General features: G+C 41.8%; 1 protein-coding gene across 5 annotated transcripts; it reads right to left on the bottom strand.

Moving 5' to 3' along the window:
- Positions 1-1,329: 1,329 nt before the first annotated feature.
- LOC114452630 (inositol hexakisphosphate and diphosphoinositol-pentakisphosphate kinase 2-like) lies at positions 1,330-27,020 on the bottom strand. 5 transcript variants are annotated; one of them, XM_028432050.1, is made up of 30 exons: positions 26,856-27,020; positions 25,712-25,907; positions 24,582-24,672; positions 24,353-24,438; positions 24,121-24,275; positions 23,926-24,027; positions 23,655-23,816; positions 22,922-23,043; positions 22,398-22,499; positions 22,055-22,141; positions 21,556-21,631; positions 21,138-21,247; positions 19,353-19,438; positions 18,722-18,847; positions 17,887-17,925; positions 16,850-16,971; positions 16,500-16,682; positions 16,093-16,234; positions 15,767-15,990; positions 15,254-15,381; positions 15,022-15,136; positions 14,706-14,813; positions 14,510-14,626; positions 13,949-14,089; positions 13,681-13,789; positions 9,728-9,790; positions 7,302-7,487; positions 4,907-5,044; positions 4,459-4,572; positions 1,330-2,666 (listed from the first exon to the last, which is right to left on the bottom strand). In XM_028432050.1, exons 1-30 carry the CDS (start codon positions 27,018-27,020, stop codon positions 2,575-2,577), a joined length of 3,687 nt encoding a protein of 1,228 aa, XP_028287851.1. In that variant the 3' UTR covers positions 1,330-2,574. The 5 variants fall into 5 exon arrangements, with proteins under 5 accessions (XP_028287851.1, XP_028287853.1, XP_028287852.1 ...); XM_028432052.1 differs by lacking the exons at positions 7,302-7,487; positions 9,728-9,790 and adding an exon at positions 11,657-11,806; XM_028432051.1 differs by lacking the exon at positions 17,887-17,925.

Here is a 27,020-nt window from a genome sequence, read left to right as displayed (position 1 = left end):
AGCAGAACAAACTGTGTGAGTGTGTGAAAGTAGAAACTGAAGCTTGTCATCCAGACAGCATGAATGACATCAGCTTTTGGCTTCCGGTGAGTCTGCAGACTCTCTGTCTCTCTCTCCTCCCCTCTCTCCCTCCATTCACCCAGCGCCGCTCAGAAGGACTCATTACATCTGGGGGGGAGTCGTCATGGCAACGCATGGGTGCAAAAAGGAGGAGGCATGAGTCATCACTATACTTAAAAGCCGTTTAGAGAAGACTGGAGAGAGGAGAGAGGAAGGGGGAGAAAGGAGGCGTGGGAGAGGTAGCCGGGGTGAGGTAGAGAGGAGGCGAGTTCACCGCTCTGTCCTATTTTATGATGAGGGAGAACAAAGTGAGAGAGAATAAGTTAATGATGTGACAGAGGCAAAACAAAGAGGGGAGAGGATACAATAACAGGAAGTAAGGAAAGGAGGCAAGGAGAGAAAAATAAGAAGACAAAACAAGAAACAAGAGGCAAAGGAGGTGAGGAGGCAAGGGAGGAAACAAAGGAAACAAAAAAGATGGAAGGAGGAAAGGAATTAAGCACAGAAGGCAAGGAGAAAGGAGGGGAAAAGGAGAAAGGACAGGCAGAGGAAACAAGGAGAGAAGACAAGGAAAAAAGGACAGGAGACAGGAAAGGAAGGAAGAAGAGCAACAGAGGAAAGACAGGGAAGCAAGGTAAGGAAAAACAAAAAGGGTAGAAGACGACAGGCAGAGGAAACAAGGAGTTTTTATAGGGAGGAGAAAGACTGATGCAGAGCGGGGGGTGGCTGATCAGTGACAAGCAGCTTTGTTTATGGAGCAATAACAGGCTTATGTGTCTGGACTCAGTAAGAGCAGAGTTCAAACTCCTCAGGTCTGAGTGTGAGCATGGTATTTATGTGTCTGATAAACCGAACAATATTTTCTCTGTTTGTTTATTATTACTCCCCTCCTCCCTCACACACAGCCCGACCTGAACCTCCAGAGACTGAGCGTGACACAAAGGAAACAGATTTTACATTTTAAACCTCAGCCTCATCATCCAGCAGCCAAACTGTCACAGAACACACACACTTCCCTCTTTGGCTGGGATTTAAATAGCAACATTAAATAATCACATAAATACTAAAATTATTGAACCCAACCCCTTTAGGTAAAAAATAGTTAGTCCTGGTTTTCCATGATGAATAAAATGTGTTCTACAGCAGATGCACGGTTTGGAGGCCAGTTCATTTTCAAGGTAAGTCAGCAGAGGGAGGTTACATTTCACCCATTTACACCGATCAATCTCAACATAATGCTACTGAGAAGCTAAAAAAGAAACCATGGTGTAGTTTTGGCAATAAAACATGTATTTGGGGTTTTGAAGTACATTCACAATAGAATTCATTCCCCTAAAACTCAAAGATGGAAAGTGAACTGACCCCTATCAGTTTAGACTACCTGAGCACCGAAGAAGAGAAACAGTCATTGGACTCATCTGACTTTAAATGACACACACAGAAACCTCACCATCATCTAACCACACCTACATCATTTCTAAAATAAAACTATACTATAAATCTTCTTCAAATATCTCATTGGATTTGTATACCTGCCCTGATTGAATCTCACAGATCATTTTAAGGCATATTTACAGATACATTTAACAGCACAGAAGAAGAATCTTACACTGTGGTCTGGATGGCTTCAGTGTTAAAGAGACCCCAGTAGTCCTGTTATTTGGATGTATGAAGACAACTCATGTGATTTAACTGAAGCTGATGTGGTCCAAAACTTTAAATAACAACCAGCGTCCATCCATCTGTGTATGTTACAGTCAATTATTGGTGGGCTGCACCTGCTTTGGTTCATGGTTTGTAGCTGGTTTTAGCTCTGATCCATCAGCCTGTTAGCCTGGTTTGAATCTGAAAACACGAGAAAGACCTGTTTTACCTGGTCCGCAAACTATTCATGATTTTTGATTTGTACAAGGAAGCCGGAGGCAGACGAAGAGCAGGTCTGAGCAAAGAACCCGCCGACTACACCGCTGTAAGGATCATGTCAGAGTATAACATTATTGATAAATACCATGACATTTAAAACAAATCAGTGCATTTTCAAGCCTTTGGGCTAAGCTAAGCTAATTGGCTGCAGGCTCAGGTTTGAGAGATATTAATTTTTCGTCATCTCTAAATATAATTTCTCTCCAGGTGATTCATAAATCAAATGCATTTCAGCTGTAACGATGACGATAACAGAAAAACAGGCACTTGTTGATTTAGTGTAGGCAGCATTCGAACAAAACTGAAGGCACAACTGGCCCGAATGTTGGCTTGATACACTAATCTGGCTTATGGGAAAAAGGTGGTTGGTGGTTGGGGTGATGAGACGTTCTCATGCGGCAGAGGTCCGGTGTTGTCTCTCCTTGTGGTGTGATGAGTGCGGTGCAGTCAGAGTCATCATCACCTCCATGGGGGGTGTGAGCGGAAACAACAGTGGGAAAAGATGGAAAACAGTGCAGGGAGGCCAACAAACAGATCTTCACGCCGTGCCCTCAGAAACCCAGAAGTCCTTGTGTAGCTCGGACAGCCAGCCTACTCACTGAAGCTGAAGTTCAAGCCGGAGGTCTCTGTGATTGGAGACGAGGGGCCCGCACTCGATACAGCACTGGAGGGGATGCTGCCATCTTAAAGGAAAAAACACAGACTTCAGTCAGTCAAACTGTTTCTGGTGCATATTTAAAAAAAATGATGTCAGAGTTAATGTCATCACTTTCTGCCCTGAGCTGTTGTTACACTCAGGATGTGCCTTATTTGTTGTTATGTCTGCCTCATGTGGAGGGACACAGAGTGATACAAACGAGGGACTGATCTGGTACAAAAACAGGAAGGCTGCAGCATCATGCTCTCGTCACTTCATCGCCAGTTGCCATGGGGAAATTTCTTTCAGGTTTCATGCATAAAATCATATGCATGTTAAAAATCTGACTTTGCCTTCAATAAAACCCTCCAGCTAGTGTTATTCCACAGAAAAAGAACACAGCCCTGCAAACAGCTGCTTTGTAACTGCCCAACAACAGTGGAACTGTACAGGTTCAGCTCATCCCCACAGCAGCGACCCGGACCTGGAGCAGGTACTGAGGGCTGATGGGATGACCAAAGGAGCCACTGAGATTAAAAAAAAGCCATTCAGAGGGTGTTTAGGGTAAATAACACACAAGTGATGGATTATAGGAGAGACGGCATAAATACGTACAAAAGAAAGATGCAAGAATTGATGCCTAATTAATCAATGCTGGCAAGAGAATAAATTAATTACCTCACCCACCCAACAGACTGAAGAGAGCACAGGAAGAAGAGTAACGTGAGCATGAAAACGTGTAGAGGGGCGGGCTGCAGTGTTACAGGCTGTGATGTTCTTTCTGAGACCTATTTTACAACTGATGCTGGTCTGAAACATAAACGTCTGACAGTTTGGGGCCTTTTAACGTGAACACAGCTCAGTTTGGAAGAAGATGCACTTTTACACAGAGGAACATAACAGGTTAGCCGTTTGTGTTACTGATGAACAATAAGGCGACTGATTAAAGAACATCTAATATATTTCATTATTAATAAATATGACACAGCTGTGGTGAACAGTGGTGAACACTCAATTCTGGTTGGTCAGTCACAGTGTTCTGCAATTACTCTGCAGAACTGTCCGTTGCTATGGACACAGTTCTGATCACCAGGAAGGATCATGTCCAAATAATTCAGCTAAATCTAATTTTAAATTAAAAATTATAACACCACCATTTATCTATAAGTACTAGTGCAATATGTGAGGTAATGTCCAAGATGTGGTGTTTAAAACCTGCAGTCTCCTCTGCAGCCTCTGGGGGATCTTACAGATAAGCAAAAAAAATTGGTCTTTATTGATATGATCCATGTTGATGACATGATCTTAGAATGAAAAGGTCTGCAAGGTCACTGCAGATAAATGAGTCCATGTCAGGCCACATCTGCTACCCCCTATATGAAGGTCATGCCTGACGTGGGGGAAGGTGTAGAAGGTTGAGTTTTGCTGAGAATGCATTCTCTCTCTTTCTGCTTGGCTTCTCTCCTTTTCACACGTAGAAGCAGCTGAGTGCAGCGACTGCTGCTCTGTCAGAGGAGCTCAGGCAGAACCTGAACAGTGAAACAAATGTAGGAATACAAAGTCCAATCAATCAGTTAACATTGGAGTAAAAGTAATTTTAGTGCTCTTCACATCCATGATCGTTTTCATTTCTCAAATGCAACCACCAAGCAGTCCATATCATTATTTTACCGCACGCTGGCCCACCAAGCAGTGTTTACTCCCTTTGAAGTAACGGTTTGAGTCAACCTGGCTATTCCTGGTCTTAATCTCTTGGAAATTAAATTGTGCAGACATTTATCAGAAAGAATGAAAGCAGGTCTGAGGCATAATGTCATTAAAATCATTAAAACTCTTACGCCACAGAGGCTGGCTTGGAGGTCGAAGAGATGTCTCTGATCCAGAGGAGGACAGAGGCTGCTGTGGGCTGTAGAGGGACGTCTGACTCTGAGAGTCAAACAGACCAGAGAGTGCTGGAACAAAGGCAGAAAAAACACACGTTAGGATCAGTTTCTTTGTGCTACAAGCCAAAGCTACTTTGTTGCGTTAGACCTGACAGATGCTTTGAATCTACACTGCATTTAAGCAGCTTTTATTCCACATTAAATTACATCTGGGCCCCAGATATTAGGAGACAAAAAATCACATCAATAAATCCATCGAATTAAAAGTGACTCACATAGTCAGATGAACTGAGGTTTAAAAATGTACGCTGTGTATCAATGTAAACACATTTTCCATTTCAAACTCCATCTCAGCAGCGTGTGACACAGATGTGGTGCCTCCCGCTTCCCAGCGCTGACCCACCTTTCATTGTTTTGGCGTGGGACTCACTGCTGCTCTCACACACCGTGTTGAGAAACTCATCCACCTGCTTCAGGGAGAGCGAGTTGTGCAGTGTCTCCAGTGGGTAGATAGAGGGCACCATGGAGCAGCCTTCAAACCCTGCAGCACAAACAGAAACACACAAGCACAGCCCATCGTACCACTTCTCCACCAGCTGCAGGAAGATCAACATGTGTAGCAACCACTCTCTGTGCATGGTGGCCCAAACAAAAACTGGCAGCAGCATTTTTATTTGTTAAAGACGCTACGCAAACTTAAATGCATTTACAGTCAGTGGCTTGTTACCTTTTACCATACTGTCCATACAACGTTTCAGCTCTTTCATTTCAAGCTGGATGTCCAACTCAGAAGTGGCACAAAAGCACAGGGGGGGCAACATTTGAGATAAATTCCCCTTGATCACCTTTTAGTGATACTGGTGCCATGTTCATTTGTCATTGATTATGTTTGCTAATGTCAAAACACATATGCCATGATAACAGTGTCAGACTAATGTATGCACAGACACATACAGTCCAGTGGCATTCAGTACAGCCCAACACAAAGCAAAACCATATGAAAAAAAAGGATGGATGGAAGCACACTTCCACTTCATCCATCTGCACAGTCAGCATGCAGCATTTCTTAATGGACCAGAGCCATTAAAGGCGAGAAAGGACCAGGCCAGAGCATAAAATAAAGTTCTCCACTGTTAATGTCACTAATGTCATACTTTTCCCCTGCTTTTATTCCAGACCATATTCATGGTGTAAACATCTCTGCTGCATTTCCTAGTTAAGCATGAGGCACCTGGTTTGGCTCAAAGTGGAGGAGAAAATGTGTTTTATTGGCTCATATTTACACTTTTGATTGTGTTCCTTTTTATTATTACTACTGTGCTCTGTCAGTAGTTAGGCAATCCTATCCTACTATTGTCCTTCATCCCTCATTTTTTGCTGCAGCCTCTTCATATGGATATTAAATTCAGCTCACATACCAGACTCAATGGGAGCAGAAAACATTGATGCTACACTGCACCACCACACAGCCAAACACAAAGACACAAGGAACAGAGGAGTGAGCACAAGGATATGCAGAAGAGCAACAAATTACAACACAGCGGTCTCTGTGATGAAGCAAAACAACAATGCTGTGACAAAAAAAGAAATAAAATGTGTAATTACAGGCAGCCATCTCCTCTAACTGCAAAGAATAATGGTGCCAACAAAACGAGCCAAGACCTGCCCCGGAAATAAAAATCAGAGCTTTATGGAGAGACTGTCACTTAATTAGCCAATTAAAATGAGCAAAGAGAGATGATGATCCAAATCTTGAAACAGGCGCCCAAATACCTGCTGCCTGGCAGAGAGGGCAGAGGGACACGCAGTGGAGGCCAGGTATCACCTCTCAGAATGAAGGCCAAAGTGGTGCCATCAACACCTGACTCATTTCTTCATATAAACCTCACTGCTGAACAAATGTCGAGGTTTAATGCATTTTCTATACAGACTGCTCAGGATGGAACATGCACACAATGCAGTTAGACAGGCCTAATCCAGAGACTGTCAGCAGGTATGTAGAGCAGATAGGCATGGAGTTAAACTAACTCCATTATTGACCATTCATAAATATATGAGCATGTATAAAGGACTTAATTCAAATGAAATTTGGCATTGATTTAATGTTAATCATTAAATCAATCTATGTTGGTACTACTTATCTACTCAGTAGTACTAACATATCCTGGTTGGTTTCATTAAAGTAAAGATTTTAGTAAACTTTTTTCAAGATAAAATAAAATGTAATATCCAACTACATCTTCGGTGCTTTACTATCATTTATTGTTAATGATTCTCTTAATATATCCTAGTGTTACACTGTTAAGGCCTTGCTATCACCGCATTCTGTGGAGTGTTTTAAATTCATACAGACATATTTTAAACCATGTCCAAGAGTTTAAATCGAGGCAACTGGACTCCAGGATTTTTTTATTTTGAAGAGACCTTGAGTCCAGTTGCCTCGATTTAAACTCTTGGACATGGTTTAAAATATGTCCGAGGCCATCGCACTCCTGAGAAATTATTGGAGCAGATGATAAAGATGCTGATCTTGTTGCTTCACTGTGACTTTAAATATGCAGAGACAGACCCCCTCTGGTAAACATGCAAATAAGAACATGTTTACAGTTGTACATTAACTGGTAGAGTTAACAGGCAGAGAATGTAGATGAGAGGATGCACAGGCAGGAAACTGCACTGGAAAAATAAAGAAAGCAATGTAGATGCAAAGCTCAACTGGCACTGGCAGCATCCCACTTGCCTCTACTTGCACCAGCTGAAAGGGGCCACAATTAAAAAGAGGGACTAGAGAGGCTGACCGTGGTGAGAGTCTGGGAGCTCCTGACTAGACATCAGCCAGGTCTTGAGGAGGCGGAGGTGGTAAGGGCAGTGGTACAGGTGGTGGGCCATGGCCCGATCCACTGCCAGGGGAGCAACCCCCTGCAGGGCCGGCTCAGCAGGCAGCCCCCCCAGAAGCTGGACTACATGGAGTTCATCTGAGTGCTCTGAGGGATGAAAGGCAGAGCAGGGAGAGAGAGGAGAAAGTACAGTAGAGCAAGAGGAACAGGAGGAGTGATAGGAGCCGTGCCGCAGCCGGACACAGAGCTAACGAGCAGCATGGCTTTAAGACGTCATCCTTAAAATCCCACTCAGCTTCAAACTCTGATTTTGACCAGTAGAAGCATAACAGTGTGTCTTAACCATTCAGAAACAACACACTCAACCCAGCCTTTGGATTTCAAAGTTCACACAATAGATACGCTGAGATCAAATAGAGGTAACATTCAATGATCAGGGATTAAAACGAATCATTGGAAACCTCCAGCGAGATAGATCTGCTTCACACAGCATGTGAACTCAAACCCATTCCACTCATCAACACATCTCAAACGTCTGTGGCCGCACATACAGCACAGCTGTTACCATAAATCGTGTGTGTATGTGGAGATAAATTAACAATAGGTAGCATCAAAGCATGACTTTCTAAAGCAGCTCAGAGTGACCAAAGATAAAGAGCCACTGTGTAGAAGGTTGTTTGTAGTAATTCATTTGTTTGATCCACAAGTATCATGAGTCATCTGAGCAGCATGGTATTCATTTCAATCTGTGTGGCTAGTTTTACTCTTCTATGACTGCTAAGGCACTATTTTCTGATCAAAAGGGAAACGTGAGACCACATTCTATAAATAAATTATTTTTTTCCTGCTGTACATCATTATTGAGAATTCATCTGTGCTAATATAAGTCATCTTCACACTTAGCACAATAGGGGGAGTCAGTCAATGCTGACAGAATAAAAAAAAAACACTTTCCATTCTCGCCTCTCTATATTGGCTGCATAGATGTCAACCAAATGTCTCCCTCCAACACACCACACTGCTGTGATTCTGAGAAACTCTGCTCTTTGTTCTGAAGCATTTCAACAGATCTGGGTGTTCAGATGACACGTCATTCAGTTTCAGTGCAGGCAGCTGGAGCCACACAGCCAACATATTATGGTATGTTTGTGATATAAAATCCTATAAATGATGCAGTCATATCCAAACAGGACTTGTATTCAGTTGTGCACTAGGTAGATAGCATTTCCAACAAGTGTAGATTCAAAAATAAATTCAACAGTCAATAGGAACAGATGGACTGATGACTCTATGAAAACGAGATCTGTAATATTATTAAGTTTAAAAACATAAGAAAACATTAATACATACCATAAAAACGAATCATTGTGGGGTAATTATGGGTATGATGTTATTGCAGAGATATATAAATTGAAGTCAGTAACCAGCTAGCCAAAGACTGCATCCTCACATAACACCACACCCTGTTCCACGACGCCGGCTGAGGAGCAAACGTGCTTTAGTCTATCACCAAGCAAAGGAAAAAAATTTAATAAAAAATAATAAGTATTGTGCAGAATATCTTTGTAAATCTGCACCAATCGGACAAATAAACTAAACATATATGATCCTAGCAAATGGTAACTGAAACCTAAAAAGAAGACTTTAAAAAAAAGACTGTTGAAAACAATCCAACAACACACTCATGCTTTCCTCTTGATTTTTTTCGGTAGTGTGGACACACACACCCTTCAGTTCAAAACTGCGAGGAGTGATATACAACAAATAAAGGAAAAGATTTTCAAAGCACATATTTGTGCCTGAACATGTAATTATCCCTTCTTTCGGTTGTTAAAATGCAGCTCAGGTTCAAGACCCACCTGACACCTCCTGGTGACCCTAGTTTTGTTGACCTCTGCTCCTTTAACTTCTCACACTGCATCAGTGCACTCCAGGGTGTGATCAGTACACTGAGGCATCACCAGCACGGTTAGACCACATTTCCCCACAGAGGTGAAACTAACTAACAAAATGATTAAAATCAATGACTTCCAATGTAAAAAGTGCAGGTGTTATTATGTGTGCACAGATGGAAATATATCTGAGGAAGAAGATATATATTCCACGTTAAAGCACATACAACCATCCTGTGGAGGAACAGCAGAATCAGAGAGGCATTTGCAGGCAGAGCAGGTGGTGTTAGAGGTGAGAGCCCAAAACAACACAAGGTACAACAAACACCAAAGGTGTGTGGTCAACTCTTCAGCAACTTGGAGCCTTTTAATGTCAACAACGCAGCCAAATTCAAAACCCACCCAAACATGAAATGTTGTCCCACTAAAGGGTCATGCAAGATTACAGTAAAGCTGGAGGACTGTCGAAATAGACTTGAATAAAAGCAGACATACCATTAGTCGGATGCCTGGCAAACGACACAGAAAATCTCTTTACTGGCGGCATAGAGAACAGCTCTGAGGAGATAAGAGAAGTAATCGGTATTACTGAAACTGCCGGTATCTGTATCTGCCTGTTGGCGTCTGAGGGGAAAAAAGAAAGATAAGAATAAGACACTCGGCCTGTTGATTCATCGATGTTTGCCAACCAACATGCGTGACAATGAGGGTGACCTCTGAACAAACAAAGAGGAGATCAGAGGAGGTGGAGTGGATGAAGTACATGGTGGACATTTAAGTAGTGAACATGCAGGAATTGTGGTGCTGAGATCTAAATTATTTCTCTCTGACTAGTAGGCTTCTCAACTTAACAAAGAAGTGACACACTTTGAGCTCTGTTTTTAGACCTCCACACAGATGTACAGTGTACATGTGCACTGAAAAGCAAATGTAAAACACAGAAAGATTGCAGAGTTGACTGATAATTATGGCTATTTACCGGTTTAGAAAAGGAGCAGTTGAATTGAGCATCTTATGCCACTGTTAACTGTACCAGAGACAATGCAGAGAAAGAGCAGAATCCCCTTTGAAAAACCATTAGAAACACATTAAAGGAGCCATTTGTGTTTCAAAGGATGCAACTGAGATGTGAAGGAGTTACAGCTACCCTTTAACTCTGTAAAACCAATACTGCATGTGCAACAGCTGTTTAATAGAAACAACTGGGACTTAAAATAACTCTAATAATACAACAGGTAGTGCTTAGGAACACATCTGACAGATAAAGACTGTGAGCCAACTCTCCAGCTTCTGAGGGCTTCGGCCAGAAACTAAAGGATCATTTGTTGTCCTCACACTGCTGTTTTTCTCCAAATAACAGCACAGACGTCATTCCAGACCTTAACTTGGCTCTCAGACAGCAGCACATAACCTGCTGTAACAGAATTGAGAAGGGAAAGCATCTGTCTGCTGCCTTGCAGTGAGAGTGACACCCAGTGGGTAAACTGAACCGCTCAGTTTCTTTGTCTAAAACATGCAGTGGGGAAAAAATCCCTGCACTGTTCAGAACCATAACAACATAAGACATACTTTACCATTAAAATTATCTGTGGCTGACTGAACCTGATGATGTGTTTATCTTCGGAAGGCGCTGAGCAAAACTGTGCAAGTAAACAGCTGTGAACATGAGCATTATATCCAGCCAAGATGGTTGGGTAATTAAGCTGGCTGTAAGGACCCCTGGTGGCTGTGAATACAGCCTGCTTGTGCTCAGAGCTACCAGCAGAAAGCTGGGGGTGTAGAGGGAAAATGAGAGTGGATCCTTTTAAAGTGGATTATTGGATCTTCTGTTGCAAATAACAGGCTGAGTTTCTTCACATAAACATTATAATCAACATCATAAAAACAAGCCAATCATCTGGCTTCTAACCATAAAAACTTGTGTGGATTGTGATATTCTGATGGGATTTAAAACATACTGCACCACAACATGCACAGAGAGAACATTTCTAACACATTTGAACCCAAGGAGATAGTGTGTGATCAGTAAGCGGTCATGCTGATGTGGAAAAGTATTGATCTGTGGTAATTGTAGAGCAGCACTGCACATTCAAGTCAATGCAAGTCTGCATGCTCAGCATCTTCTACACAGCCAATCACTCTGCTGTCAAATCAGTGCCCTCATCGTATGTAGTAAATCGCAAAAAAATGTGATGCAACATATTGAAATAGCTGCTTTGTTTTGAAAAAGAGAGTAGAAGAAAAAAAAGATCCAAAGTGACAATTCTGAATGTCCCCATAAATCAAATATTGTGAAGATCAGAACATAAAGTTGTAGAAAAAAAAAAGGCAGAGCTTAGAGAGATTTTTTTTTTTTAAAAAAAGGACAGAGACTGAAAAGACCTGCCCCAGAGAAGAGGAGGACAGACACCAGGGTGAACATACCAAACACGCCAATCTGGCACGGCAGACTGCCAGGGGACAGAGGTGGTTTTCGATGGTGGTGGTGGTGCGTGCGGACGTAGTCCCGCAGGTTGGGGGCGCTACAGGATACCCCGAGGGCAGAGGCACTGAAGAGGCCAGAGCAGAGCGAGCCTGTGTGAGGAGGAGCCAGGGGGAAGTGCAGGGTGGAGTGGAAGGGTGAGTATTTTTAATTACACACCATGCCATCATTATTATTATTCCTAACACACAACTTTGTGGACAGTGTTTACATCTCGGGGATGTGTGGAAACACTGTAACACCAGCTTTTAAATCAGAAATTTAAAATGTCCCTAACTACTGATTACTTCAGGTTTAATCCTGGAAAGGCTGCATGCAAGCAACAAAGTTTTCACAACAGTGGATGCGTCCGTTAGACCTGTATGTGTGCCCATATGTAAACGAGGGCTTAAATGTGTGGGTTTTGTATGCAAACAGAAGCGGAGGCAGCCAGGGAACAGAAATGCCCCATTACATACTAGTAAGGATACTTTGCAGCCAAATCTTAACCAATCTAACATCAGTACATCAGGGTATGAAAACCAGCGTGCTGTCAGAGGTTATAACTAACAGCAGCTGTCTGTTTGAGCTGTGCAGTCAGTGTTGTTGGTGATGAATGGAGGATCACTCAGCAGCCTCACACTTACTGCACTCCATGACACTCAGATAATACCCAGAGGCTTTAGATGGAGTGACTTTATTCATGTCATGTGAACTCACAACTAACTACTGCTTTCAGACTTGTCATCAGTCCTCTACTGTACTGTATACATGCTGCCCCGCTGCACTTCTGTTTAAAACGTTACGTTTTTTAAGATTATCCAATGAAAACGTAAGCAGGATAACAATAGATGACTTTCACACCTCCGCTGAGGCACATGTGACAGACATTGTTTCCATGCAGTGACTTCGCACTCCACACATGGGTTTATGGTTTTCTCTACACCTCTTGATTTAGATGGCGGCCTTTCATGCTTGTGTGAGCGTCACTATGTTAGTGGGTTGGTGGAGGTTACGTGCCCTCGATAACACACAAGGGTTCATCACAGTGTGATTATTATGTTGAGCTTTTATCCAAAAGGAATATGAACAGCTAATCAGTCTGTGATGCACATATGATGCTGACATATAAAGATTTAAAAAAAAAAGTCTTTAGGAACTGATTATTTAGAAATTCTGCAATTAAAAAAGCTGTGGCTCTCCATATTTGCTGTTTCAGTGTTAAATAAATAAATTAGTTTATTGCACATTTTAAATGAACTAGACATTATCACTGTATGGTTTCCCAGTTCCATGTGAAAAACTGCATGTGAGCATTTTTGAGACTTAATATATTTTATACAACTTCTCTCTTGGGGTCAGCCTTTGGTAGAAAGTTTTTCTTGTTTTATGTCTATAAAGTTTATTTGCAACACACATTTCTGATCGGATTTTTTGTTTGTCATTTCACACAAAAAAAGAAAGATACTGTTAGTGACTATGTTTGATCTTTACATTTCCGCAAGATGCCTCTAAAATGAGACATGGACACACCTGCAGTATGATCCCTGTTTTGTCACCTTATCACCAAGAGGATATATCAGTTCGTCTTTGAACACCATGTGACACCTGAGATCCTGCAGTTGCTTGTGAACACAACTCCTCTCAGCTGACCTCTTGCCTACATAGTTTGGAGTCTGATCCTGTTTGGCGACTGCTAAGCTAAGCTGGGGTGGAGGCTATGTGACCGTCAGAAAGAGGAAGGAGAGAGGTGGTGATGGAAAAAAAAGGAAAGAAATAAAAACAGCCAAAAAGAAGTGATAGAGAGACCGGACTGGAGACTGAAAGGTCAATGGGTGAGGGAAAAGTCACAGCTTGTGATGAGGAAGAAGATCAGTGATGAGAGCTGGAGATAAATGTACTGTGAGGTAAGTGTGTCTGTTGGCATTAGCACACTCTCTCTCTTCCACACACACACACACACACACACCAAAAAATAGATGCCCACCTAAGCCACTGGTTGGTTTGATCTCAGGAGACTGGCGCGAACACGATTGGAAGAGTCGATGGGATGCGCAGCCTTTGGAGGAATGGGTGGGAGAGGTCTCAGAGAGGACCTGAGTGGGGCCATGGAGACCAGGGGTTAAGACTGAGACGATTACCCTGTCAATAGGGACCTGATGCCTCCCATACATTTCAAGAAAACCATAACAATTGTCACATTTTACCACCACTGGCATCACATTCTGCCTACTGCTGAGACACAAACACAGTACCTCCATGGAGCCAGTCTTGCGGTTGCGGATCATGGGGGACCTTCGCTGAATGTTGATTGGCTCCGAGACAGGAAGCGCCTGGTCTGGCTGGTCCTGTGAAAGGTCCTCCAGACTGCCCTGATTGGGCTTTTTGTCTTGATTCTAAACAAAGAGAGGGACATTTCACATCAGAGACATCAAGACTGTTATCTTCACGTAAGACTATCAGAATATTATTCTACCAAACATCTTTTTACTGTATACACATTTCAGTGACAAATCGGATTTTCAAGTATTTTTTTAACAGTAAACTTGTGCCTACATGTCTACACTACAAATGTAGTGTATTGTTATAGAGCTAAAGCACACATTGACGAACACTGCCACAACATAATGACCTGAACACAGCAATGTTTATACAGTACATATGTACACAGCAAACATCCGATGTTGACCAACGACGGGGCAACTGCACAGCACATCAGTGGCTCTACATGCAGCCACTGTAGGCTCTAACTCAGTACAAGATGTATACAATCATAGAAACATGTCAACAAGTCACACACACACATCTTCACACACCTCTGAGGAGGCCGGTCGGAAGCCAAAGCCAAGAGGCACATTCTCTTCATCATCACATCCTTTCACTCCTGGACTGAAGTGAAGCTCCACGTGAAAACGCTCCTCTGAGGACGGGTCCTGCTCACCACATATACAAAAAGAGTGTGAATAAAAATGGAATGACACACTTCAGTATATGCTGCTGCTGCAGGCTGACCTTATTGTTGTCTTCATACAGCATGATGACTATCTGGGTCATGTAGTTCAGTTCACTCACAGCACTCAGGTAGTCCATCGCCTGTTTCCACTGCTGGTCCTTCTCCTCCTGACACACCACATAGTCAAGAAATAGCATATAATATACAAAAACACTGCAGCACAAAATGCACATCATATAACATACAATATCCTGAATATTTAGCAATCCCTGCTGATTACTGTTTCCTCTCACATTCTGGCAAATCATCATCAAAAGAATAAACAGCATCATCCTGTGGAAAAAAAAGGTCAGAGGTGATAAAACCAATGCGTACATCCAGAAGTCCTCCATAGCGGAAAATGCTGAGCAGGGAATGAACGTGGCTCTCGCTTGTGAAGTAGAGGCGTGTGCGAACATGGCGACCAGGAGACATCACACCCCGTGAATACCTGCACGCAGGCGGGACAGGAAAAAGGTTTGCACCCCGGCACCAGCTCACGACCAGCTGCATTCATACAATACAGTATAGCGTAATTGTGTGTCGCTGTGGCTATTTCTGTTCTTACAGGGGATGCAGCTTGTTGACGGCCTCGTCCTCATGGGTCCTCTGCAGGTCCAGCTGGATTTTCTTCATCAGAGGAACACAGTATGCCTCTGCGATGTCCAATTTTTCTGCTTTGCTAATGCCATACTCCTGATACAAAAGAACAAAGAGCCATTCACACACATCTTCTTTTGGGCGCTACATTTCAGACTCTTAGATAGGGAAGATGGGGACGTAAACACACAGAATATGTTTGTGCTCTCTGCTGCAATGTTTCACTTGTTATGCTGCATTTTGATGGGGGACAACAGCCGGCCTTACAAATGGTGCTGAAACCCATGACATACAGCAATCAAATTTTTTTTCCTGGTAGAATTTTCTAATATATATGATTTGTTAACATTCCTCCAGAACCCTCCAGAAGACTTGCATACATAATTTAAATACCTTTTTTTAACTATAAATTTCATATTCTAATTCTGATGAATAATTCAGTGTGATTCAAGGCAGAAAAAAGTGATTGTTCTGCTTTAACCTGTGGTATGACAATGTCAGCCAGGGCACGTGACAGTCTGAACAGCTCCAGTGTGTCCTCTAGTCCTAGCGAGGCGTTGTGCTGTGTGTCATATTTGGTACAGTCATAGATGTCCGGGATCTTGCTGATATCATAGCGCCCGTTCTTCATGCGGAAGTCTCTCTCCAGCTTAGACCAGCGCTGTAGCATCAGCTCCAACGTCTCACTGTGATAAAGCTGCAAGTCTAGGAAAAAAGTAACGAAATGATAATTTTTTTTGTCTTTATCAGTCCAGATATGTAACTTTTAAGTATAACATTTAGATTTGGTTTTGATTTGTTCTCTACCTGCAGACTTGGGGTCCTCCAGTCTCTTTCGTATCTGGGAAGTGAGACTCTGGATGAGAGCGTACACGTTGTCGCAGGTTTTGACGGGATTCTCAATGACTTTCATGGAGTTCACCAGTGAGGGACTGCCTGTTGGAGCCAACTGGGACACAACAGAAGACGACAAAAACAGTGCATAGACAAAATGTCAAGCATTAAGTCAGGAAGGATGAATTAATCTGCTAATACAGTATAGTTTCTGCATGACAATACTGTCACTTTACATAATCTGAAAATTTAAGAAGCATGTTAAACTCCACTCAGGGAGACCTAAGATACTTATTCATTTATACACATATTGTACGTGTATTTATCAAGTAAAATCATTTAAATCTTCATGTCATGATTCTATGTTTGACATAAAATACCTTCTGGTAGTCCTCGTTTGTAAACTCCTGGTTCTTCTGCATGATCTCATGCAGCCTGGCTTTCACTTTCTGTTGGCAGTCAGTCAGAGAGTCGCTGTCGCTGTCCAGCAGTCCGTTCATGTTGGCGCTTTTCACCATCTGAACCAGGATCGGGGTGAGCTCTCCTTCCAGAGCCAGCAGACCCTTTAAAAGGACACCATGTGAAATGTGATCAATATTCTGAACACGAAACCTTTCAAAGAAAGATACAAATTAAAAAGTTGGCTTCTTCTTTCAGGAAGAGCTGCAGCTCTATATTCATTCTATTCTGCAGGGGCAACATTTTTCTGATAGAAAAGATTTCCACTTACCTTGGCAAAGGCAGCAGCCGTCATCTGCACCCTACCCTCATCAGAGGCATAGATCTTCAGGTCGTGGCGATAAGTGCTGTGCAGGCGAAGGAGGCCACAGCCAGGAAACCCAGCATAGTCTCCTGAAGGTTTGCACACAAGAGTGGAGCATCGAGAGTTAACTGAGCTGTTTACACCACTGAGACAAACTGCACAAAAATATTAAGAAACGGTTGAGTCAGTGAAGTAATTAACAGTTTTAAAAAAAGATGTGCTGATTGTACCCAGAAGTACCAAGGATTGCCATTAAATGTAGACACACAGACAACACAGCACCTGTGCAGGTGCGACATCACTTTCAGTTCAAATGCACTGTCCACGTGATGCTTTGTAAAATTTTTCACATGGCTCATTTGACTTAAAATGTATGGTTTAAGCTATGAATATGATGAAATGAAAGTGAAGTGAACAGATGTTGAGTAAAACCCCCAAATTCCCCTGCAGACAAGATCAAATATTTTAGATTACCTATTTGGACATTAACAACAAATACCTTTTAACATGCTGAATAACCATTAATTAGTGAAGTAGGAGTGGATGCATTCTAACGCTACAGATCAAATCACACTGATGCTTCATGCATTTCTCTTTAGTGTACAGCCTGGTAGCCTGATGACAAAGATGTGATCCAGGCCAAAATAATCTGACTTTCACACAAACAACGTGGACTCATAAGGAGAAAATGCAGCAGGATTAGTGTGAGATGATCCGCGTTAGAACATCTAAACTGCTGTCACTTTACCTGCCTGTGTATGCATGAGTAAGTGACCAAAACAACATTACTGCAGTGGATCACCTCAGGAACACATCAACAACAGCACAAAAAAAATCCATAGCAATCTCCATGTAGGAAAAACAACAGGACTAGTCACTAGGTGAAATTAACTGAAATCATGATGAGATGAGGAGAAATCAGAGCACGTTAGTGGACAGAGCAACAAACGCGCAGAATGAAGACAGCAGTGGAAGAGCGGATATCCAGCAAACCCTTCTCTTACCAATAGGGGACTCACAGCCAAGGGACCGGCGATTACCGGCTAGTAGTTTACACAGCGCAACAACAGGTAAGAAGAGAAGAGCAGAGTTAATGACAAAACTTTAGGTGGAGAAAGAGGTATGGGAACAGTAGCTGGGATGGGAAAACTGTGCTTTCTTTTCATAAAAAAAAGAAGCAACAAAGGGACAGGTTGCTTATTACTGCATCTATGTCGATTTCTGCTTGTTTTTCTGTGCAGTTTTGGGAGGTGGTCTGCATGCACTATAGAACAAAGCATTAAGAGAGGAAAGACTGAACAAAGCTTATGAATGCATGACACTGAAGTAGTGCTCAGTTAAAGGCTGCAGGAGATCTGGTGAAGACGGTCAGTATAAAGTGTGTGGTGTTCTATAAAGTATAACTCCACAGTAAAAGTGAGGAAACATAGAGCTGTGGCTAGGTGTGCTCAGCTGTTTGCACTGAACAATGATGTAGTGTTGCCCTGATGTCTACATAAGGGTATTTTCTGTCTTTTTTTGTCCATTTACAAGACAAGTATGGTCCATTTTTAAGAACTTACAGTGAAACCCTAGATTGACAGATCAACACAGTTGTAGAAGCTGCTACATGCTAACTCTACTAGACTTCTATCCAGGCTCCATGGGTGAGACAGCAGTAGCAATTATACTTGCTGTTGGATGGATGAAAATGTCCATTTTATTGTTGAGTTTCCATTTAGAGCAATTGGGACAAAACGAGTCTGTTGCTGCTGAAAGAGTGAACAGCTCTAGATTTTTTTCCCCGATTTCTTTTTTGAGAGGCTTGTATGTCACAGTGTGTGTGTGGGTGGTTGGTACCTTGACCTCCAGGGTACATGCATCGAAAGGCTCTGCCCAGCTCCTCAGCCTGAACCCGGCCTGCAGGTGTCAGCTCCCCGCCCCACTTTAGCACCAGCAGCAGAGATGGACTGTCTTTCTTTGAGTCTAGAAAAACAAAACATATGCTTACTATATACTTTTTATAATGAATTTGTGTCCCATGCTTTACACTCCCGTTTTTTTTAAACTATACAGTGAACTAGCTTGGTCACCAGGTTTTGAGTTAGGTTTCCAGGGGGAAGAACCAATAGAAGCAGAATAAAATAGATGCATTTGGGTTGACATACAAATAAAAAAGCATCTGAACAGCAACATCTGAAATGGTGTGCAGTGGAGTAGGCACATTTTTCAATGACAGGTTGATTTTGCTATAGAAATTCTGCAAATATTTTAAAATGAGAAGGCATGTCATTGCATAAAGCCCGGCCCATTTCAGATAACTGGATACAACTGGTACAACAAGGTTTGTGCTGAGTGAATCCGGCTGTGAAGGGGAGCCTGCCAGGCTGGCCACCAGTATTTTTATATAAATCCTTTAGTCGTGCATACAGTAAATAAATTAGAAGCTTCTGTTGACAATAATTTCAGCATGTTTGTGACATGTTTGTACCTTCTTCTTCACTGGAGGCTCTAGGTTGGCCATTACGCAGGTACGTCAGCTGGACCTTCCTGTTGATACCTGAGAAATGACCATACCTGGTGGGATGAACACACACACACACACACACACACCAAGCAGACAGAACACAATTGGATATTCAGACAGACAAAGTGAATTTATCCCATCATCAAGATGTTGCTTAAATGTTCAACAGATGATGTACATTCCATGTTTATAACAAAACAGGCTTAAAAAAAGTAAAGAACAAGGCAACAACTCTTCAAACCTTACACACTGATCATATACACACACACACAACTACCAGTCACTCTGCAGGTACTTTAGAGTTAAAAACCAGTAGCTCTAATGAAACTCTAAGTTGTGTGTGTTCGTGTGAGAGACATACACATATCAGGTGCGTTCCATTGCCTGGAAACTAATGACCGCATGGTTTTTCTCTAATAGGACAGGCAGCTGAGCCATGTGATGACGGACCATGAACCACGACAAATAACTGTGGCAGAGAGCCAGAAAATCTCAGAGCATGTGAGAAGCCCACACATAGAAATAAGAAAAGAAGGGGGTCACTGCACTAGCATGATTCTTTTTCGGTCTACAAAGAGGAAAGCCAAGGAAAGCATCTGAGCAGTAAATGCCTACAAAAACAAAATTTATGTTGGATTAGATGAGTCTACGCACAATAACAGTGGAGTTATTGAACAAAAAACTAAAAATTCCCAGGCCATCACATGTTTGTGCCGGATTGAATGACAAAATTAAGTTAAGCTTGTACATCATTCTCAGGTTCTCAGGGCATTACATTTAAATAACCAGCTGTGCTACATGAGCTGGCAATAGACTGCCAAACTAGTAATCTTTCCTTAACGTGGATTACTTCATGTCTAGTGTTTTTTTCCTGCAAAGGCTGGATGTTTAAAAATCCTACCTCTCCACTGCACCCCTTCATTTCATGACTGAGTTTCAAATCAGATCATCTAGATCTAAACTTCAGTAAATTACTAAAATTAGTATAATCTAGACACAGGAGGAAGGAAGACATTAGGAGGTTTAGAGACCAGCTGATATGTGGTGAGGACAGCATGCGTACCAAGTAGCACAGCACACACTGATTTACGCACACAGAAACACAGTGAAATCAAAGACATTTGACTGTGTGTGTGTCCAGTGTTAATGGCTAAAAATAATGGATTTAAATGAAAAGTCAGTGTACAAAACATTAGGAATCCTTCCCAAATATTAACTTAAACCTCTGAAGCCATCACTGAACAATCTACTCATCCTGTTTATAACCCTTAAACTGTTAAAAAAACTTTTTTAACCAATAGTGGCCACAATCTGTATATGTGGAAAAAAAGATAATTATATTCCTAATATTTTGCACACATGGTCTACTAAAGAAAAGGAGGGTGGTAAAACCTCATCCTTTAAAGTGAGAAGGGAGAGGGTGCGTACTGAGTGTCATTCAAGCTGGATTCCCTTTTGGAGAGAGAGAAGGAAGGATGGGTGGGCAGGAAAAGGAGGAGGAGGGAAGAAAAGATAAAGCAGTTAGAGACAGGAGACAAGAAGAAAAAGGGGGAATGTCTTGATGGTGAACATGTGTCTGGTTGTGAGTACCCTGAGAAAGACTTGAAAGGTGATACTAGTTTTGTATTGTGAACCACAGATACATCAGAATCTGTTGATGAATGATGATGAAGATAATGATGGTGGGTTGATGATATCTGATGGTGCGAGTTTTCATGAGGGTGCATTTTAAAACGAAGAGTCGCTCACATTTCCAAGACAGTCTTAAGTTGCTCCAGTTTGGATTTCTTCTCCTCGATCTCACAGTCATTGTGCTGGCCCAGTTCAACCAGCAGCAGGCGAGCGATATCCAGCACTTCCTGGAAACACAGAGGCTTTAACCCTTAACTGGAGTCCTATCTTAAAACACACATTCTGCAGGTGCTCTGACTGAACATCATAAACTCAAAACATAACAACAAAGACTGGGAGGTGGAGTGGCAGCTTCAGACATGCTCCACAAAACTCTGATGATGAGGATGAAGGCAGTGCATGTGAGACAGCTGAGTGTAAATGTTTAGACAACAACACAATGACTGAAACCCCTTTCACTATGCTTAAAAACAGGATTCAGTCATGATCTGACACATACACACAGACAGCAGAAAAAAGGAGATGTCTCACTCACCTGCAGCTGCTTTGGCTTTTTTAGCTTTAGCTTTCCAGACTTGTATCCTCCATACTTCTCAAACAATTCAAAGAATCTGACCAAGATAAAGAGCAGAAAGACAAATATGTTACTTTACTATATCTAATGTATGTGCACTGGAAAATGTTGAATTCCTCCAGGCCTAAAACTGTGATATTTCATTGAAAATACATTTAATGAGTTAACTAAAAAAACATCTAAACTAGAAGAAATGAGTGACTCGTGACCAGCAGTTAATGTACAGACCTATTAGTGATTTATGGCTTAATAAATGTGTTACAGTGCACAAAAAGCATGTCTGAGTTGTTTTTATTTGTAGCCATGATGCTGCCGTTTTAATGGGAGGTGAGTGACTTTATACCGCAGTGAAAGCCCACATAACTAAAATTGTGACAACAACACAGAAATGCTCAAACAAACGGAACAGTTAGTTGAGCTGCTGAATTAATTAAGAAGAAGAGACATCATAGCAACTTACAGAGGATGTCGGACCTCCATTTTCATCTTCTGCTTCGGTGTTCGATCTCCATGGCGGATGATGGCGATGACACAGCGCAGCTCCATCCTGTAGAAATTGGTGGAAGATGACTAAATATGTGGCAAATGTGACCATCACACAGCTGGCATTAACTGACAAAAGACATCATCAAGCATCAATAACTTTAGGCTGAGTGTAGGAAGCGGTCAGTGGGCTGTGATTCCATCTTACTAATGGGTGTTCTCTTGAAAATAGTTTTTATTACTTGAATATAGTAAAATGATGTTTTAGGTTTAAATGATGCTTAGTATTGCTAAACACTATTCAGTTGTTCAGTACACACATGGTTCCTGAGGTTGTTGGGACAATGGGGATGTCTTCAGCTTCCATAGGGATGGACCAGGGGATGTGGAACTGAGGGGCTAACTCTCTCATTACCATGTTCCTGGTGGGAAAAAACGACAACATACAATTAGCTTGAAAGATAAGAAAGAGAAATGAATAAATACAAAAGAAGTGTACAAGTTGTTGCAGCAACAGATTCAGTGTTTACTTTAGATTTGACTTGAGATATGTTACAAAACAAACAGAAGTGTGTTTTCCAATCCTTTCCATCTGAACGCCAGCATCTATAGGTCATTTAATGTATAAGAGCTTAGTCTGAGAGGCACAGACTACCTGGTAGGATGGGTGATAATTCAGATGTAAAGCTGAGAACAAGACCCTAAAGGTTGCCTGGAGCCCAAACCTTGTAAATGTCTTTTTCCAAACCTCACATGTTGTTAGGAGTCCGAGCCTGAAGAGATTTACATGGCAATATTCCCTGAGTCACCGTATTTATGGAAGATTTAAAGTATTGTGATGTACCCGAGGACTTTGGCACAGTCATCGTAGTATTTCATGGAGTTCTTTACAAAGCTGAAGCCGTTGACGTCACAGACGAAAGAGTGGCCGTTGGCTCTGAGCAGGTCGAACCCACACACTGTTTGCTGGGAACACATACATAGGAAAGTAAGTGTACATGCAGCATAATGAGAACTGGAGTGACAGTGTCATCTTTTTTAATAAACTATTCTTTCCAAGAGTAGGAAGCACATTATCAGGAATAACATGTTTCTACAACTAATAAGGCACTTCTTTAAAACGGCTAAATAATAATTAAGCTTTAGAAGCTGCATTCGCCAAACAGCTCATGAATAACAGATTTTTTCTGTACCTTGTGCTGTATTTATGTCTGTTTGCTGGGAGTCATTGTGTTTTCTTAATCCATAACAAATAAACAATAATGAGTCGGAGGTGTTAATGGAGTCGGCACTGGAGGTCCTGGTTGATTAATACACTGTGTTCTGTTAGTCAGAACAGTGTGATGTGAATAATAATCATGGTGGTTTTATAAAGCTTTAAGGCAATTTTATTCAGGCTGACTTATAACTGATGTTACTCAGCCGAAAATGGACCGCTGTACATTAACGATTTTTGGCAGATGAAGCATATAAAATGACAGGAAACGACCGACAAGCTCATAAATAATGCTGTTTTTTGTGTGCCTTTTTCAAGCTTGCTGGTTTGTCTACAACACTTTGTGGTGATTCCACTTTACCTTGAAGGCCAGGCAGACCTTGCGGGCCACCAGTTTCTCCATGGCTGTCAACATCACAGGGTAACGGATCTCCTTCCCTTCGCTGTCCCTCTCTACCTTCCCATCCAGAGCTGGAGACTTCCTGGCTTCAGCATGAGCGTAGTCTGGGCCCACTGTGTACACCTGACACAAGACATCAAACAGGAAAAAAAAAATCTCACAACAGAATATCAAAAAACATCTGAGCATGGCATAAGCATTCACCAAAAATCCAAGTGAACATCCACAGTACCTTCACATCAGTACCATCTGTTGGCATGAACTCCTCATAGATGTAGGATCCGGTCTTTCGCACGCTGCTTTCTGGGGAGTAAACACTGCTGCGACTCCCAATCTACAGCAAAGAGACAAACCATTTCAGACAAATCTGCAAACATAGGAAAGTCCTTCATAGTAGGCTCAGGATTATTCTGCAGTCCTTGGTTACCTTTCTGAAGAGTCTCTGGCTGCCTCCTCCTGCAGATGTTGGGTAATAGATGTAGACGTTGTGGTCCTCTGCGCACACTGGTTTCTCCACAAAAGGTTTATGGAACACTTCCCCATTGACTTCAACGTGATCCTCCCCCTCTACCAGGTTACACTCTACACAGGACAAGACTTCAGTCATCTAAAAGAATTATAGAGTGAATGGATTTGTTTTAAGGAAAGGAAGAACTCACCTTCAGGATTATCAGGGTCTCGGTTTAATACAGCGTAACGAGGTAGGTCAATGCCCTCTTCTAGTAGGATGCGGTACACTTCCCTCCTGTCACAGAAAGTGTCAATATAAAACATTATGACACTATGTGAGGATGCTCTTTGACACGTTAGAGCATTTTGTCACAGACTGTGAACTCAATGCTCAATGTAGGGGGTTAAAAAACATGTGTTTGTCAGGTCTTACTGTACCTGTCCTGAATAAAATACTGCATGTTGAGATCATTGATGAGCAGTGGATTCCTGAGCTTGGCGTATTCCACAGCTTTGTCCAGAGGGAAACCTGACAAATAGAATATTCTTCAGCCTATACAGTGCAGTATGTTCATGAAAGTAGTGTGTGGTGGTCACGTAAAGGGGACACATACTGTTTATTTTGCCTTGTGGGACAGTATTATAATTTTAATGGGTGTTTCATACACTTTTATACAATTTTAGAAGGTAGAAGGTTTTATAGTGACTTACTGTAGCCTGTTTAATGTTGCTGTTTGCTTCTGATACCTATTTTTATGGTGTCATATCACTCTTATAGCCACAAAACACACTTGCACCCAAAAAGCAATGTGTTTCCTTCTCTGCCTGAGCAACAATTTCATTGAAAAATATTACAAAGTAAAAGAAATACCTATTTCGTGGCCCTACTACGTGAGGAAAAAAGTCCCCCAGTCACCCACATGGACTTTATCAGCAGAACATTTGAGCATGTCTCATGTTCAGTTTTGTACACAATGGGCACCGTGAGATATGTAGGTTGCTTGGATTGTCTTAAAAAGAGGGTAGAGTGCTCATAATAAAGCTAATATATCACTGTATTCTCTGTGCTGCTCTGATAATGTTTAAGGACTCAGCTTTTCACCTCTTTTCTAAAAATAAAATGTGAGCCATATTTTTCCCTGTCCTGAGAAATGTCTACAATGGAAATAGAATGTGTCCCATGGGACAAAAATGACTCAAACATGCACCAAGACATACAGAATATATAAAAATATTAAAAATTCACTTTAAATTGTCTAAGAATACTTTTGTAAACTACACACATTAGCCTGAGGAGTTTTCCATACAGTGCTACTGCTTGCTGTCAGCCTGACACAAACCTGGCAGGCTCTCCAGAATTCAGTCTGCTGGCTTTTTTTTTTTAAGTACTAAAGAGAGCACAGGACATTTTAACACATGTATGTGCTGCTGCGAAGTGAAAATGAACAGCTCAACAGCAGATTTCAATCTAACAATAAACCATTTATCATCTTTTTCTCCATTTTTAGAAATTACTCATGACCACGCTCAGCTTTTTCTGTTTGTTCCCAAGCAACAGAATCTTCTACCTTTGGAGTGGAAGGAGATGAGGCAGTCACAGAGGGGCCATCTCTCCACAGGTTCTTCCAGGATTACCTCCTCAGGAAATATGACCACATCGATGTAGTCAAACTTACAAAGGCGCTCCAAGATCTGGGTCATGGGCTTGGATTTGGACTTCTTCGTCATGGCACATATACCCACCACAATCTGTCGCTCTGATGGCTGGTAAAGAGGTCCAGGAGGGTAAGGGTAGAGAATGACAAGAGAAACCATAGGGCATCACAAAACAAGCTCTGCATACAACGCAGAAATATTTTTGCTACTTGTTTCAGGAGATACAGATCAACATTATCATTCGTTGACAGCAGTGTTCAGAATCTCCTTTTGTCCTAGAAATAGGGCTAGACCTGGGCCACTGTCTACATGACCTTAGAGTGAAACTTTGGCTTTTAAACTGCTACACAATTCTCCAAGTTTCCACAGCTATGGTTAAATTCTCTGTGGAGCTGATGTGATAACTGAGCCACTGTCAGAATAAAAAATAGTAATTAGAGCTGCACAAATCTATCATTAGCATTCAGTTCAAAACAAAGCAGAGCCTCTCACACTCATTTTTTTAAGTCTAATAATACAGAATGGAGGCTGATGCGGCCCTAAGAGGGAGGATGGAGTGTGACCTTACCGCAGTCCAAACTTACTTAAATTACTTTAACTTATCGGGTGAAGATCTAAAAATAGAAGTTTTCATCTCTCATCCCTTCAGACGTTTCTTGCAGGTAATGAGCTGCACAGTCTCTCAGAGCCACAGGCATGGCTGCGGACTATCATCAGATCATTAAGCCAGTAATTACTCTTTCTGAAATCTGAAAAATAACACTAGTCTTAAAAATGTATTAAAGCCTGACAAAGTCCTTTCATAGCTGTAGGAGAATACAGCAGCCCAGTGTCCCTACAGCTGTTTACCCAGTGCATTGTTCTCATGCCAGTCTGTATTTTTGTCTCAGTTTTTTCCACATTGAATTTTCAGTCCTGTTTATCTAAAAATAACCGATTCTGTTCTATTCCTAAATTAAATCCCAGTGTAAATGTACTGTTATGGGAAACTGCGTGCACATATTTTTCAAATAATCCAACTTTTACACACTTGCTGTTTGTACACCTCTTACTTACCGACTCATCTTCATCATCCTCCATTTCCTCTTCTCGAAACATCTTGTTCTTCATGCCTGCCTCCATTTGGCCCATATCCTGTTCAGCATCTTCACAGCCGATCACAAACGTAGGAACGTCTCTGTCACTCTGCAGCTGTTGTTCCCCTGATCTGGGCTCAGACAT

The sequence above is a fragment of the Parambassis ranga genome, chromosome 19 (assembly GCF_900634625.1).
Source record: "Parambassis ranga chromosome 19, fParRan2.1, whole genome shotgun sequence".
NCBI lineage: Eukaryota > Metazoa > Chordata > Actinopteri > Ambassidae > Parambassis > Parambassis ranga.
This window is presented reverse-complemented; position numbering and strand designations above follow the sequence as displayed.

Excerpts from the sequence above, each read along its gene's own strand:
- LOC114452630 (XM_028432050.1), bottom strand. The coding sequence starts at position 27,020 with ATGTCTGAGCCCAGATCAGGGGAACAACAGCTGCAGAGTGACAGAGAC. Across the intron at positions 18,848-19,352 it reads AGCCTCCAGTGAAGAAGAAG|ACTCAAAGAAAGACAGTCCA; the intron begins GTACAAACATGT and ends TTGTTTTTCTAG. Across the intron at positions 13,790-13,948 it reads GCAAGACTGGCTCCATGGAG|GTCCTCTCTGAGACCTCTCC; the intron begins GTACTGTGTTTG and ends GGCCCCACTCAG.